This window comes from Coniophora puteana (genome assembly GCF_000271625.1).
Source record: "Coniophora puteana RWD-64-598 SS2 unplaced genomic scaffold CONPUscaffold_11, whole genome shotgun sequence".
NCBI classification, from domain to species: Eukaryota; Fungi; Basidiomycota; class Agaricomycetes; order Boletales; family Coniophoraceae; genus Coniophora; species Coniophora puteana.
In genome coordinates, this window is record NW_006913063.1 from 314,660 (window position 1) to 331,224 (window position 16,565).

Here is a 16,565-nt window from a genome sequence, read left to right on the forward strand (position 1 = left end):
CTATAGCCGCCCATCGCGCTGAACTGGGTCGAGGGAGATTGACGACGGGAGAGATGGAATGAAGATCGTGCGAATGGTTCTGGTTGTACCTTCCGTGATGGTGAGATGCTGGTGGGTCCGATGGAACAGTGAGAGGAAGCAGAGTGGAGCGAGGGTATGAGGAACCCCAACCTACAGCACCTGGCTGAGACGGGCGAACGAGCCTGGATCCGAGAAGCCGCGAGCTCTCCCCGTCAAGGGAGTGGACTTGTGGGTGTTGCCGACAGTGCTGGGGACAGTGCTGGGGACAGTGGGGGGAACAGGGCATGCCGATAGCAGAGCGGGGATGGGGTATCGTTGGTACCTCTTGGGTATCGCGCTTGCGGGGATTTGACAAGCGGGGAGGTACACCAGGTTTGAAATTGGTCACGACGTCGAGGGAAGAATTTCTCGTTGAGGGTCGGGTGGGCTACGGTGCGGCGGCGAAGAAGGCATTTAGTTTCTGAAATCCTGTCGCAGCCAGTCTTGATGGGGCCGGATGTGATTGACTTCACGCGGGCAGCAATTGATATCGTCTGGAAAAAGGTGCCCGCCGATAACATGCATAGCTTCAAGAGATCTCTCGTAGCGACGTCGGGATGCATATGGTGGGGAAGTCGGCGAGACGAGCAAGCTGATGATCGGAAACCCGGGTCAATACTGATCCAGTGTTAAGCCAAGGTAAATTTACGGACCCACCGTTATGACCAACAGACCAAGATCTAAAGGCCCCAAGCACATATATGGTTTGCCCCTTTTATGTGTCGGGCTTGCCGGGGAGGATCAGAGGCGGTGTCTACACAGGCAGGGAGAGGCAGAGATAGGCGATGCTTCTTCTAAGGGCATAGTGTCGGGAATCTGTGGTTTGTCGGTGGTTAGCTATCCGTAACATGATGAAGCGAACCAAAACACCATACCTTGGCTGCACAATTCACATCGGCGAACGTGTATTGTGTAACTAGCATAGCCTGAACCCTTTCCATGAGTACTCTCCTTCGAGAGCAACTGAAGACTGATTATCAATATGCAGGTCATGTAAAAGATATAATCCTACGCACACCCAGCCCTTAATTTGAAAACTCGAAGCGTGCGGAGGAAACGAGAGTACTTAGGCGCGCCCTGCCAAATCTGGAATCTCACGTGACCTATCGGGACTCACCAACGCTTTGTGACGTTTCAAGAGAGCTCAAAAATGGTCTATCATTACCTCCCTTCGGTATGGGGGCTAATGCGCATCCGCATCCCTAATCACGGCTGGTTGGACCGAGATATCCCCCTACAAGCACCCAAAGATCGTTACAAACTAGGACGCGCTGTTGATCCGAACGACGTTGTGTTTTCCACCGATGCAATCGGTTGGCTGATTTCTTGCTCCGTGAAACATGTTCTGGCTGACATGATCAACCAGATCAAGAACACCTTTCCATGTATCGTACCGGTGACCCTGACGGGAACCCGCTATACTGGGCAGAAAGCCACACCGACTTTGTCACCCGAGCAAGCACTTACCTGCCTTCTTGCATGGCCTTACCTCAATTCATTATCACAGGTGGATGGAACGTTGTTACTCAAAGATCAAACTAGGCAAATTGTCGAAGGGTCTTCCATAACGCTTACCGATGGTGCCGATCCTTACAGTATGTACTATCCTATTATCTTCAATATGCGGGCAAGTTCACATCTATAAGCCATTATCTTTATATCCATTCCTACCGATGATGTGAGACTCGTCTTATCAATACGTGCACATGGGTCATTCACTTATACGGGACATCATTTTCTCCAGTTCGACAATCTCTACGAGATGGGAGCATGGTATGCCTTGCAATGTATGGTTCCATTACAGATTCTGACCTCAGTCCAAGCCTCGGCACAGGTGGCTTTGGACAAGTGTACGAGGCCACAGAAATCAAAACTAGAAAGGCGTATGCTGTAAAGCGATTACCCAAGATCCCGTTCCTTCCTGCCAGACGGCGCAATGCACCTATCCTCAGAGAAATCTGGCTTATGATGCAACTTCGCCACGTGAGCCAATCCGCAGTCCTAGTCGCTTTTACGCATCCCATCACAATACCAGCCCAACATTGTATCGCTGAAATCTGTCCATGAGTCAGCAAGCCAAATATGTGAGCTTCATTTGTGGTTATTCGACTATTTGGAGTCATCTGCTTCTTCAGTTCTCGTCATGGAGAAAGTAGAATACGGCGATCTCGAAGGGTTAATCCAGCTGCACGATCCGATGTGTGAGTTATGCTTGGCTTCTTTCACTAAGATTCTGATGATCGCTGTAGCAGAAGACACGTCGAAGCTAGTAGTCGCTGATCTCTGTGATGCACTTGAAGTACGTTTGGTGGTTTGTTAATACCTTATCGACATGCTCATTATCCAGCAGTACCTTCACTCCCATCGAATTGTGCACCGCGACATAAAGCCAGGGGTAGGCTACCCATTCTGCCAATTGCAAGCGATTATCCGTCTGGACAACTTCTATTTTCAGAATATCCTTGTTTCCAACCTGGACCCAATCCGCGTCAAACTCGCAGACTTTGGTCTTGCAAAGTTGATCCATGAGGGCACTTACGCAGGCGTGAGTCCGAGCCCTGTGATCAAATGCTTCACTGACAGTTCTGTGCAGACAATATGCGGTACTCCAATGTTCATGGCGCCCGAAGTCTCTGCACGCGACGCACCTATTGGGCATAGGTACAGCTACCCTGCAGACTGCTTCAGTCTTGGAGTGACATTATTCAGAATGTAGGCCATATGTTCATGTACGGCGGCTTACTTTCGTCCTTAAACGTTGTAGGCTGTCAAGGCGCTCTCCATTTAAGAACAGGGGTCGAGGTGTTCCTCAAGAAAATGGCCAAGATCTCCATTTTGTCAAGCACCAATCTCCTATCTTCAGGCGTTTACCGCATGCAGTAACTCCGGGGGGTGCGCACGAATTGTTATACTTACCTAGCTTCCTCATAACTCGGAGTAATTGATATGCCAAACCTTCAGCCAGAGATGTTTTGAGCAAATTGCTTCTTATAGACCCATCTAAGCGCCTCACTGTCGCTAGCCTCATGCATCACGAGTGGATCGAGCAAACTTGGGAGCACCGACATGCGCTTACCTTGACACATCAATCAGAAGATCCGACCTATTCTGTTAGTTTGGGTGCCCAGTCCGAACTAGGTGATCCTTGACGTGTAAGTTCAAGACCAAGCTAGCGCTATAGTTCGAACCCCCGTGGCTGATACTGTTTGATGATCATCCATACGCGCAGATCCGCCATTCATCGCAGTAGCATGGCCCAGTAGACCATAGTATGAACGCCTTGGCATTGTAGCGATAAATTTTAACGGATTAAGCTCATGCTAATAGAGATCATGTGAACATAAGAATCGGGTGGCCTCACGCCTAGATGATGAAGTAGCAACTTCCTAAATTCATGCTTGCCACTTAAGTGCTCGCGCACATGTTTAACGTTACAGTCCTCACTTGGCCCTCCAGTGTCCGTCTCGGGCAGCCACGACCGTGGGAATCGGATTTTGAAAAATACCGGAGGATACGCAAGCTCAGAGACACCTGGCTTTTCCCTCCCATGAACGCAGTCGCCTGCGTGGGTTCGACGTCGCACACGTCGCCCGAAGCCCCTTGAAGCGCAGTCGCCAGCGCAAATGGCTCCCCCTTCCCTCTGGGTCTAACACCCCCGCTTTGGCTGAAGCGAATGACGCTTACGCCAGCACTCACGTCTTCTCGTTTCGGGCCGCCGAACCCTTCTTACCGCCTGTCCCGGCTGAAAACTTCGTGTGCTTGGCCAGTTCCTTCGCCCCGCAACCCTTGGTCATGCGCGTAGTGGCATCTGCTTCTTGTGCTCAAATCATACAACCCCGTTCACGAATGTACCAATCACGCTCTCGGCATACAGGTCAAGATGGTCGCCGGCGCTCAGCTCGCCATCGCTAAGGAGACAAATTGTTGTTGTGACGAAATGAACCGAACCAAGGCTAGCGAGGAAGGACCCCTCCTTGTAGCAGGCGCACACCCAGCAACGACATGATTCTCAACGCCGATAGTTTTGCTAGAGTCTTCACGGAACAGTTCGAGATTGTCAAGTACCCCCCAGAGCCTCGGCCACCTCTACGCTATGATGGGTGACGATGTCAACGATGCCCACGGCCGACCTCATCTCATCCCAATGGCGATATTGTCGCTGGGGGTGCCATTGCCGGTGCTCGCACTGTTGTCCCTATCATTCGCACTCAGTTCCCGCGGCGCCTTATTCCACCAGTCTGTGGATTTCGGACCGCGTCTCGTTCATCTGTCGCGCTGCCCGCACGCCGAGTTCGGCCGCAAGGTCTCGATGAAGCCCGAAGAACTCCGGCGCTTCTTGTCAACCCAGGCCCAGCGTACTAAACAAACGCTGGCTCGCAACCCGAGCGGAGCCGCGTTATCCAGAGTATGGCAGAGTCCCTATTCCCGCACCTGCTACACTCACAGCGGGACCGCAACCTATGTGTTGTTCCTGGACTCGATCGTTTACATCTGGTGGTAGCCCTCTCGTTACTCCGCCTGCTACACGGATTCATTTATCTATATAGTTCCCATGCTTACTGGCATCGGATACCCTCGTTGTTCGGTTCCCTTCTTTTTTAGTTCCAGTGCTCAATATATACTTAGGGTTCGATTATGCTTTACCCTCATTCGCAGGCTGCTTCTCATGATTATATTATATCTCACTCTACCCCTGTCCCATTGTTCGCGTTAGCTGGACTGCCGCCGTTCATCATTTCTGTTATTGATGGCGTTTTCTTATCGCGCTCTTTTCCCCACTTATTACGGGGAAGGGGAGATGTGTAGGCCTAGGATGTATAATCCAGCTTATTGGCTGCGATATACGAGCGTATATTTTGATTGACGTTCTCAAACTAGGCCCTTGCTCCATGCATCCGACGCAAACCTTCATCAATTCTACGGTGCCATCTAACTTAGTCTATCAGCAAATTTGCGACCATCGCTTCTGTTCCGTCTCCTACTTCTTTACATATTGACTTAACCTCTATCAGCGAGTATCCATCCTGTCTCCAGCGGTTAGTTTACTTCGTTTTCATTCGGTAGAGGATATAAACTAATAAGCCGCTTTCTTTCTTTTAAATTTGGATTAGGCGAATTCGTGGCGTATCTGAGTATGCCCGCGATGCAAAGCGTCTTACGCTTCCCCCCCCCTCTATTGCCTCGCAATGCGTCATGATTAACTGTTCTATTCGTCGACCGCGTCACTTCACTGAAATTTATTGAGGTTGGAATCCCCGCTAACAAAGTTACGCTTTAGCATCCTTCCTTTCTTGGCGGGACCGTTGTCCATGCTTTTTTTTTTGCCTCAACACCGCCTAAGGCGAGAATGTATTAAAACCGAAACCAACAAACACGCAGTTAGCTATGTGGTAGCCCTCAGGACACTAGGGAGTCCGACCGTTGTCCATGCAAGCGGCTAACGCACTCTGGCTTTTCTATCCCTATTTAAACGCAGTATGTCTTGATATCTGTATGACAGTTTTCAGTTAACAAACACATCCTGTCAGCGTACTCAACTGAACCTTGGAGCGTTACCGTTTCGTCCTATGGCAGATGCGCAAGTTCAACGGTACCACGACGGCTAGGTCGGCTTCGTCTATTGGTAATCGCACTTCATTCTAACAATATCAAGAGCTCTTTTTTTTTTTAACTATGTCTATGACGGCCGCCCGGACATCAAGCGCAAGCACGATTTGGACAAGATAGCCGTCGCAGCACTCAAGAAAAGAGACGTTGTTCTCGTGGAGAGTCGCATCCGAAAGTGGGGCCGAGCTGTAGGGAACGACTGCCAGTGGCACGCTCAATGGTTCGAGTCGGCAGCATTCGACCTTGAACGGCATAGAAAACACTCGCCCACCGAGCGAGTGCCGTCACATCCTCGACCACTGGCACATTTACAGTCGCATACACTGAAATCCAGAAAGCCGCGATAATGGAATGGGGCCGCACCAGCTTTCGAACGCCATGAAAAAAGTGGCGATACCCTCGTCGGTCCGTAAATGCATTCACTTCAAATGTTGCATTATAAACGGATGTTGATCAGAATTTTTGTGCGTACAGCCCCCAATCTCCCTCACTATCCCTTGTCCCTGCCTTTTATCTACACTCATCTATTACCATGGCCCCAAGACAGGCGGGCCCGCCCCCGGCAGCATCTCATTGTGAAGACTTTTGAAGGCTCGCTCAAGAGCTCTCGAAGGCGTAGCCATCCCTTCACAGCCACCCCATTAATGGCTGTGTACTTAAGGACGTTCTTGCAGCTCGCGAGGCCATCGAGGCAGAGATGTTGCCCCAACGCATTCTCAACAAGAGCAGAAACGGGCAATGGGCATGAAACACGGGCACGGGGGGTGAGTACGGGGAGCTGAAAGAGGAAGTAAGCGAGGGTTCCCAAGCACACGCGTCGGTACAATAAGAGCCCAATCTTCCGTCGATGTAGAATGTGACCAGGGCGGGAGATGGCCGGTGGCCAATGCAGGAGGCTGTCGTATGCTCGTCTTCGTGCAGATCGGACCTCATCGGGACCATGGGCCACAGCGACTGTGAGATAGCGGTTCGCATCGTCATCGGTCATGCCGCCGCTATGGTCAAGAGTGAGGGCATCATGGTAGCACTTGGTGAATTATGCGGGAGTCTAAGGTTTCGTAGGCCTCTTTGTTTTTTGAATCTTCTTGTAGAGTATGATGATTGGATCGTCATCGGATTATATGCTTAAACACTATGTTTGAAATTTCAGCACCAGCAATGCCGACGCATGGTGTAAAAATATTAACGTTGACTTTCTTTCGTATGCCTTCTCAGCGCGCACTGTTTGACTCGCATCAGTTCACAGTAAGCAGGTGGTGTTGCACCTCGATGTCGAATATCCGGCCGTTAGTTCGGTAGCATTACAGAATGGGAAATGAATGTGAACCGCGATGACCGCAATGCATTGATCAGACCTTCAGCTTCAGACCTAACGACACTGTCTATTGGCTTCCATGCGCTGGTTCCTTTCGTGCTTGACGTCACACCACTAGCGAACAATGCGTCCCTATTTGAAGCATGGACGTCCCGTAGGGCAGTCAAAGCCCCCTCCAGTCCCCCCCAAGCGCCAGCTATGCACTTGCTGGGATTGTCAGTTCTCTAACGTGATAGACCCTTACGGCCAGATTGTCAAAGGCAGATATGTCGGGGCCAAGGAATATGCAGACCATCGAAGGATGGAAAATGTTCGTGGCATTGCTCCAGCAGTTTTTTCGGTTCCCAGCGATGTCCGGGAGGAAAGCTCCTCTGCCAATCCTATCAATGTGCGTCGGGGACGATACTTTTATAACGGCTTGCCGCAAACAAGTGAGCACTGTCTCCTTGCACTCATCCTCCCTTGTATTCATTTGACTCATCCCCGACTTAGGTCACATGTCATCTATTGTCAAGCCATCCACCGTTGTCCTGCCCACGCCGACCAATAGTCAAGGACATGTTGATACAGAAGTCACGGAAAACGATCTCTTCCCTCAAGAAAGCGACACGCTTATAGAATTACTGGATCATTTTCGGAACGAACTTCTCAGGCACAAGGCAGAGCAACTATTCCGCAAACCCCTCAAGTTCTGTTATCCTCCCGAAGAGGCTTCGCCGCCGCCTACCACTGACTCATTGAATGAAGCCCCTCTCACGGTAAACTGTGGGGAGCTGGCGCTTGTGTACACATTCCCCGATAATGCCCCAATCCTAGGTTTTGAAGAGTGGTTACTGGAATGCATGATAGCCGCAGACAAGGCCCGTAAACACCTCAAATCCACGGTTCGTCTGAAGGCCATCAGTCTCAAGCGGTCTTTGCTAGCAGCATATCATGACCTCCAGCTGGGTAAAAGGGAAGAATGGATGCGACAGAAACTCGATCTCTCCTCAAAGACGGGTTCCTGGATAACAGATACGGAAAAGCTGGCTACGAAAAGCATAGAGACTGAAAGTGACGAAGATGGCTCTGGGTCGGAAGAATTCGGTGATACGGAGAGCGAAGACATTTCTGGTGAAGGTACCGACTCGGATGAGTGGACTGACGAAGAAAGTGTTACCGCGGAAGATGAAGATGAAGGTGATCCAGAAGGGAACAGCGAAACCGTGACCGTTGATACAGGTGTGTAACTATTATATATAACTCTTTGCTGATGCTGATTCAAACCGTCGGCTAGATCAACTGTTCTCGGCAACATCTGGGTTCAATCCCATCACACTTGTCTGTTATCTTCTACTTGCCGCGCTCCATCTTCTCTGTCATCTTTCGGTCAGCTCTTGCTCGTTTGTTTCATCACTGCTGCGACTCCTTCTTGAACTCGCATTCTCCTGCCAAACTCCAACGAGCTTTCATGAGCAAAGAATCGTTGATAGCATTCCCAAAGGAGTCAAATACGCTATTGATAGTCTTGGACTGCGCCCAATCACGAAATCATTTGTCTGCTGCCCCAAGTGTTTCTGTTGCTACGATGCCGACGCCGCCTATCCAAAATACTGTACCAGCAAGGAAACGGCCTCCAGCAAGCCTTGCGGTCGCTTGCTCCGCAAGCTCCGCCGCCCTTCTAAAGCTGCAAGGCAACGAACTCGCGCTAAAACCAAGGCATCCGGCAGAGTCAAGAACTCAAAGCCCGCTCGTCTCTTTCATTATCACGACATCAAGGATTGGCTAGGCCGACTGCATTCCCGCAAGCTTATCGAAGAGCTTTTGGAGCAAGACCCGATCAAAAGAGAGGAAGGTCCACCCAAGAAACACCGCGACGTCTGGGATGCTCCAGTCCTGCGAGAATTTCGAGGCCCAGACGGAGAATTCTTTGTTCGTAGCGGTGTTAACGAAGGGCGTTATATCTTGAGCATGAACATGGACAACTTCAACCCATACGGTAATCGTACAGGTGGCCATCATGTGTCGTCTGGTGCCATTTATATGGTTTGTTTGAATCTACCTCCCTCATTACGCTACAAGGTGGAGAACATGTATCTTGTTGCCATCATTCCCGGGCCGAAGCAGCCCTCGCTCCATCAAATCAATCACCTCCTTCGACCCGTCGTCGATGATCTCCTTATTTGCTGGAAGAAAGGCATTCGAGTAACTCGCACGGCGCTGCATCCGTTAGGCAGGCACATACGGGTGGCACTGGTTCCGCTGGTTTGTGATCTTGTAGCGGCACGACAAATGGCTGGGTGCGCATCGCACAATTCCCAACATTTTTGCTCTTACTGCTACACCAAAGCACATGACATAGGTAATCTAGATCCCTCATTATGGACACGACGGACGTGGTCAGAGCATCTGAACATTGCAAGGAGATGGAAGAATGCCAAGACGACAAAATATCGCACTCAGATATATGAAGACCATGGTATTCGGTGGAGTGAACTACTAAGGTTACCATACTGGGACCCTACTCGGTTTGCTCTTTTGGATTCGATGCATTCTTTTCTGTTGGTCCTATTCATGAAACATTGTCGAGAGATCTGGGGAATGGACGTCAAATTTGAAGATGGACCAGGCATTCTTTACGACCGTTTTCTGGGACCCAAGTCTCCCTCCGATGCACAAGTTAAACATGGCTTTGATGTCTTGCGCAATGGCTCAAAGGCGGATCTCAACAAGCTCTCCGAAGAGACTCTCAGAGTTCTTTGTCGTGACAGTGGTGTCCGTTTTGGTGGCCGCAAGGGATATTTACTAAAGACTCTCCTCAAATTTGTACGTGTTAATTAACTTCATACACAATAGCTTAGCTGACGACGTTTCATCAGCGCGTTGATCAGAACTGGTTTGACGAGCGCGGAAAAAAGCTCAATGATCCACGTAGTGAAGACCCCCCTGTGGCAGAACCTTGTTCCCAAGCCAATATGGACACAAGCTCGCAATCCACTGTTCGTCAAGCCCCACCGAGTAGTCCACGGGTCATGAGCTCGCAGCAACTCCCCACTAGTGGATCTTCAGCGAGTCTACATTCAGCAGCTTGTGGGCAAGCATCGTCCACCGACAAGCTCAGCGAGGCTGACGTCTCCCGAGCATTGAGCGCCTTTCATCAGTCTTCGGGGCCTTCTGCAGTTCGCAACCTCCCGAAGCGATGCCTGGAATACCTCTGCAAACTGAAGTTGGGCGGTGACTTTACAACGGCAAAACTGAAGAATAGCGATATGTCTGATAAATTATTGGCTTATGTGGGTCGTGCTTTGAAGATGTACCCAGCTGTACTGATAGTAATGCAGCGCATAGAGAACGGTTGGACGGGTTCAAACCATAAGCTCTATGCTAGGCGTACTCTCCCTCGGCACTCGACGAATGCGGTTCATTCCTCCATAGGACCTCCTTCCGGATCAAGTCATGGGCATGCTCCTTCCTCGACGGCTTTGCTTACTAATAGCCAACCTGCGCAAGACATAGTCATGACCCCAGAGCCTACCATTCCCCTACCAGGCAGCCCCTCCCGCAGCGGCGACCCGATACTGACGTCGCAAATGTCCACATCCATCCAGAGCCCTCATGAAGAGAATACCTTTGACCTAGGCCACGCCATTGAAGTGCTCGAAACAGCCGTCGCAAAGACTGCCTTCAATGCCTTTCGAAAAAATGAACTCGTGCTGCTATGTTCCTCAGTTTTCCAAGACCAGATATCACGAGACCCTCTATGCGACGGCGGTCTACAGTCTATGACCAAAGAAAATATCGTGGATAAATTGCGCGCATGGGTGAGTTTTAACACCATTACTTGACTTTTTTTGAGCTATTATAATTACCTCATGGTTCACGTTAGCGCACAGATATTGGGATTACCGATGAGGACGGCAAGCTCACGGCTACGTACCAGAAAAAGCGAGCGGAACTAGAAAAGAAGAAACCGAAGCGCAAGAGCACAAGAGCCAAGACTAGGGTTTTGGGTCGCGAAACGATCAACGCTATTTGGAACGACATGTCGAAGTTATCAATCCCGTCATGGGTTTCCATTGCTCCAACCAAATCCGGCTCTACCGAGCATGGAAAACTGAGTGCCGACCACTATCGCTCCCTTTGTTCAGTCAACCTCCCGTATACCCTTGGTCGTCTGTGGGGTAACAAGGTCTCCACCAAAACTGCATTGAACTACCCAGCCATGTATTCGAATTTCATGGACTTGGTGTCGGCAGTCAAGATCGCTATGATGCGGAACATGACTGCTTCGCGAATAGACAAGTACAATTTCTACATGAAACGCTATCTACAAGGTCTCCTATCCTTGTATAAAGGGGTGACGTTATCACCAACGCATCACTTGGTGCTTCATTTTGGGGAGCAGCTTGCGAACTTCGGCCCAGTCCATTCTTGGCGATGCTTTCCTTTTGAGCGCTATAATGGACTTATCCAGAAAATTTCTACTAATAAGCGCTTTGGTGAGCTCGACTGTTACCTGAAGACTAGTTTCTGATGCTAATGCTTTTTTTCTTTCTATTGACCAGGCGAGATGGAATATACCATGCTTGTCAAGTTTTGCATGAGCCAAAACTTACGTGCCCTATTCACTGATCAACAACTGCCCCTGGAGCTGGTCAGCCTTGTCGCTGCCTACGAACGCGTCTTTCAGGCCGATGTACGTGGGACGTTCCTTAACGACATGATAGGAGTGCATCCGGAACTTGCGCATGAGGAGACTCGCCCTACATGGTCAGCAAAGAAGCTTGAGCCTCTCCCGTCCGAAGATATCAAGTTACTCCAAAGGTGGCTATTGGAACATAGTGGACGCCCAGATGCGCTTGGGCCTGCATGGCCCCGGGTGAATCATCTACAAAAGATATCAAGACATGGCGAAGTATTTGCTACCGTGTCTCACTCTCTCAGAGATAGCCAGATTGTTTTCCATGATCCTGATCGCTCTGGAGACTTGCTAGGCCACATTCAAACAATATTCATGCACAAACGTACATATGAAGATGGTACATCTATAACCGATACCTTTTTCACTGTCGACGAGCTTTTGCCCCTGCCCTCAGATCTACTATGCAAGGATGTATATCGCCAGTTCATCGACATCGGTTGCCGCATGATGAGCTCCAGGGAAGAGGGATGCATGCGACGACACATTATCAGGCTGAACGACATAGTCTGCCACTTCGCGAGTGCACCTACCGCACTTCCAGGAGAGTCAGATGAGAAGTACCTCTTTGTTCTTCCTTTAGACAATCGCACGGTGAGCACGTCCCCAAAGGCGTCATAGTGGTTGCGCTGAGTGATTGTTTCATTCCACTCTTTATAGGAATAGAACAGCACCGACAGAGCGACCCAGATAAATTATTGGAGCTTTTATCTAGCTAGTCTCCGTTGTATAGACGAAGACCTTCTTCAAGTTGGGCCGCATTCAAAACGCGCTGACATGGGTTCAATGAACCCATGAGTTGTGTGAGATCGCTCAGAGGGTTACGTTGACGATACATGCATAGTTCTAGGCCTTGAAGCCCACGATGTGTTTTTGAATTTATGGCTACCTACAGATTACAGACATATTGACCAACACGCGTACTGAACGTCACTGTAGCTATGCAGAAAGCAATGAATGACCTGAAACAATGCTCAGCAGAAAAACGGGAAGTCCAAACAGATGCACCTTGTTCAGATGGCCAGACGCAACGGTGAAGACGATAATGGGCCTTGCCGTTGAACGAAACATCCGTCTGCTTTGCTTCCGGTAAGAATGATGATAACATGTGAAACCGTGATTAGCCTCGGATTCGTGACTAGCGTGCAGTCAACCAGAGCTGCCGTTATGCTGGACTTGTATGTTGTAGGCGCCGGGATACCGAAATGACACGTAAGTGGTTGAGGGTTTGCAAGTTTTTGGCAGGTTCAGTGGGTGCGGAAATGGGGACACTGTTAGATACTACGCAGTGCGGCTCGGGCTGTGAGCCAGGGTTTGGCCAGTGCGCTGGGCCTAGATCGACGAGAAGTAATATGAGATGATACACAGTCGAGTGAAGCTCTAGTTGGTGCACGCAGAGATAATCAAGGGGGTGAGCTGAGCGATGCAGCGTGCGCACACATGGATCATGGCAACATGGAAGTAGAACATAGACGGTGAACCTCGGGAGCGAGCTCGAAGCCTGCCAGTATAGAAACACGTCCTTCATTTCATAACAACCAGATGAACTTTCTTGAGAACCGCAATGACCTGGAGGATATCGTAAATTTATTATCATGGGAAGGGCAACGACGCCGCGAACTTCTTTCTGTGACAAAGGTTGGTAGAGACACGGCGCCAGTATAGGTGCGCGCGACTAGATTGCCAAGAAGAATGACTATGGTGGTAGGTGCTACGGAGACACGGCCAACATTCATAATGCTTCCGAACATGATAGGACGAGAAAAAAGACCCACTCAAATATGTTGATTCCTCCCTCGTCTTCACGAGGAGCCACGAGCGGAGAAGGAGCGGCTAAGCACGCTCCTGAGACCCGTCTGGTCGGGAGACGCCTGATAGTGGCCAGCCCAACAGCAAAGGACGTATAATGATGCATTGGCGCGGTCGAGAGAAGAGCCGAGAGGTAGACTGCTTTGCGTTACGCTGGGGTCTAGAAACGCAGTCATTCATTCTCTGATAAGTTGAATAAGATAATTGCAAGACTCGCCTGCAATTTCGTTCTCCTTCGCCCTCTCCTCCGCAGCCTTGTCGACATACGGCAGATATTCAAATATGCAGGCCAAGATTTCCTCCGTTTTCGGATCCTAACTGCTCGTCGAATATATTCCGTCGTCCACGCGATGAACGCAGTCGTAGATCCCTAAGTAATTCATCTTCTTGATGTTGAGTGTAACAACGTACTCGCTCAGGTAGTCCGTAAGACTACCCTGGCCCTCGCTAGACTGAGCTGTCAGCACCCACTAAAGGGCGTGCAAGGCCTTGGGTTCTAGAAGGTCGGATAGGGAGAAGTGCGAGAGAAGGGGGAAGAGAGCAGCCAACTTTAAGGTGGCGTTGACATCTAAGTTCGTAAGGGTTGCGTGGGGTGTGATGGATATGGGAGTAGGATTTCGTTAAGGGCTGGGTTCAAGCAGCAGTCTGCTTTGTACGAGAGCTGTGCAAGCGAGAAAAAACCTGCGAGATTATGAAGAAATGCGATGGAGATGTAGAGACTAGCTGGGTTGGCCAATGATGGTGGAGGAGCGACGTGGGATTCTTTCTACGCAGATTATGGATCACGGCTGGCAAGACCTCCTGTATCGGCGTCGGACGAGTAGCATCCGGGTGTCCAGCATGTAATTAAGCGCATGAGGAGCTAAGTAGGGACGTTAGGATGACCATTGTACGCGGAGCCGGATCAGAGAGACGAAACTTGGGATCATTGAGCAAGTTGACGGAATAAGGGAATGAGGGCGTTGCGGTTCAATCGCATCGATACAGCCTATATGTGCCTTAGAAAATAGCACACAATGACAAGAAGGGTTACACACCTTCGGCCATCACACAAAAAGCTAAATTTGCACTCTCCCGTTCCATCCACTCCGCGCTCTCCACCTTCACCTTGAGTGGATCGAGAAGGACATTTATCAAATTCGCCCTAAATATTACCATGAGAACGTCGAGAGCGGCGACCGCGCATTTGTTGACATTCCCCTCCGTTGGCATTTCGTCAGCGAACTGGTCTTTATCCATAACATGATCTTCATCGTCGTTGTCGATTGTCTCTTCGCCGTTTGCTCCGCGCTTCGTATCCTCTTCGTTGGCCTGGCTCTCAGCGGGATTACGCCCGAAACCGTGGGACTTGCCACCGTAATGACGAGGCTTGATGTCCTGCTCCGTCGGAAACGGTGTTGTCCTCCGCGTCGCCTCCCAACCACAGCAACTCGCCTTTTCCGCAGGCCATGTGGTCGAGAAGAGCGAGAGCGAAGCAGGGAAGAAGGGGAAGCAGGTATCGGGCAAGGTCCGGGCCATTGGCAAACGTGAGCCAGAACTCGCAGGCTTTGAGTGTCACGCTCGCTTTCTTGTCCTTCGTCGAATGCACCGGGTACTCGGCAATGCTGGCCATCCCCGGCATGAGCATCTCGGGGCCGTGCGACGAGGAGCCCGATGATATCATGGCACGCGTGCCGCCAGCCACCGGGGTCGTCGGAATCCCGCTTGAAAAGATAGGCAACGAAGTGTCGGTGTGGGTGAAGAGGAACGTGCACACGATGGGGACGAAGTAAGAGAGACAGGCGACCGCATGCGATCGCAACTTGGCGTTCTAAAATGATGTGGTTCAAAAGGCGTGCGCCGTTGATCTCAACGTCCGCCTTTCGTGGAATATTCTCGCAGGCACGCTCAAAGGCACTGAATGGAGCCTAAGTCAAATATCAGCATGGAGTGATCATGGTGGTCGATGGGACAGCGCTAAAAGAGACTACGTGTATATGCGGCTTACCTGCGGGAGTCGAATACTGAATATTGGGCGAACCGAGCATGTTGACGACCTGCTGTAAGCACTCTGGCCAATTCCTGGGATCGAGTACACCCAGAAAAGCGACAATGTCCTGTCCTGCGGCACGTCCTGCGGCAGTGCGGATTGTTGGGGTGTCTGCGAGAAGGACGCTGATTTTGGAATGTTGACGACGACAGGGGGTGTAAACAGGATGAGACGGGAGTTGCTCTTCAGGAGGTAGTCGGTTATGTTTGTTCGTTCACCTTCCTGGGCCACCAAGGTGAGGGTATGAGAGGTAGGCGATGTAGTTGGGAACACGCTGACAAGCGGTACCGGTAAGGCGCGTCGGGGGGTTGAAGAGGAGAGTACTCTAAAGTAAGGTTAGTGCCGCCCCGCCTTTGCCATTTCCGGATTCCGAGATTCGGACGATACCCGCAATTATAACAGGGCCTCAACATAACTTTCAACCATGGCCAGTCGCTCGTCTGTTCACATTCCCGCTCTGTTGCCATCCACACGGGTGTGCACTGTGCATGCACCGAACTGTCAAGCGATTCCGCAGACAGTAGCAATCCCGACACTTCTTACAGGTATCAATGAGCGCCTGGAGCAAAAACAGGGTGGAGGAAACAGGGAAGCAGCGCTTTTAAGAGACTTTACGCACCTTCAATGTTATGAAGGTCCACGATTTTTAACCTACCTGACCCTCAACGTTCAACGAGAAATTCTTCCCTCGACGTCGTGACCAATTTCAAACCTGGTGTACCTCCCCGCTTGTCAAATCCCCGCAAGCGCGATACCCAAGAGGTACCAACGATACCCCATCCCCGCTCTGCTATCGGCATGCCCTGTTCCCCCCACTGTCCCCAGCACTGTCCCCAGCACTGTCGGCAACACCCACAAGTCCACTCCCTTGACGGGGAGAGCTCGCGGCTTCTCGGATCCAGGCTCGTTCGCCCGTCTCAGCCAGGTGCTGTAGGTTGGGGTTCCTCATACCCTCGCTCCACTCTGCTTCCTCTCACTGTTCCATCGGACCCACCAGCATCTCACCATCACGGAAGTACAACCAGAACCATTCGCACGATCTTCATTCCATCTCTCCCGTCGTCAAT

At 50.6% G+C, this 16,565-nt stretch overlaps 4 protein-coding genes across 4 annotated transcripts; 3 read left to right on the forward strand and 1 right to left on the reverse strand.

Moving 5' to 3' along the window:
* Positions 1 to 1,210: 1,210 nt before the first annotated feature.
* On the forward strand, positions 1,211 to 3,209 carry CONPUDRAFT_75427 (kinase-like protein; the record flags this gene model as incomplete). Its single annotated transcript, XM_007773661.1, has 8 exons — positions 1,211 to 1,655; positions 1,865 to 2,043; positions 2,180 to 2,261; positions 2,310 to 2,359; positions 2,411 to 2,605; positions 2,654 to 2,721; positions 2,825 to 2,952; positions 3,022 to 3,209. 8 exons carry the CDS (start codon positions 1,211 to 1,213, stop codon positions 3,207 to 3,209), a joined length of 1,335 nt encoding a protein of 444 aa, XP_007771851.1.
* Positions 3,210 to 7,479: 4,270 nt separating this feature from the next.
* CONPUDRAFT_156783 (uncharacterized protein) lies at positions 7,480 to 8,211 on the forward strand (the record flags this gene model as incomplete). The annotated part of the gene is made up of 1 exon (XM_007773788.1): positions 7,480 to 8,211. One exon carries the CDS (start codon positions 7,480 to 7,482, stop codon positions 8,209 to 8,211), a length of 732 nt encoding a protein of 243 aa, XP_007771978.1.
* A 2,765-nt stretch (positions 8,212 to 10,976) lies between these two features.
* CONPUDRAFT_61384 (uncharacterized protein) lies at positions 10,977 to 11,495 on the forward strand (the record flags this gene model as incomplete). The annotated part of the gene is made up of 1 exon (XM_007773560.1): positions 10,977 to 11,495. A coding segment is annotated over one exon (519 nt), but the record flags the coding sequence as incomplete, so codon positions are not given.
* A 3,003-nt stretch (positions 11,496 to 14,498) lies between these two features.
* CONPUDRAFT_156785 (uncharacterized protein) lies at positions 14,499 to 15,924 on the reverse strand (the record flags this gene model as incomplete). Its single annotated transcript, XM_007773789.1, has 4 exons — positions 14,499 to 14,816; positions 14,863 to 15,279; positions 15,457 to 15,823; positions 15,899 to 15,924. The coding sequence occupies 4 exons, from the start codon at positions 15,922 to 15,924 to the stop codon at positions 14,499 to 14,501; spliced, it is 1,128 nt and encodes a 375-aa protein (XP_007771979.1).
* Positions 15,925 to 16,565: the final 641 nt, after the last annotated feature.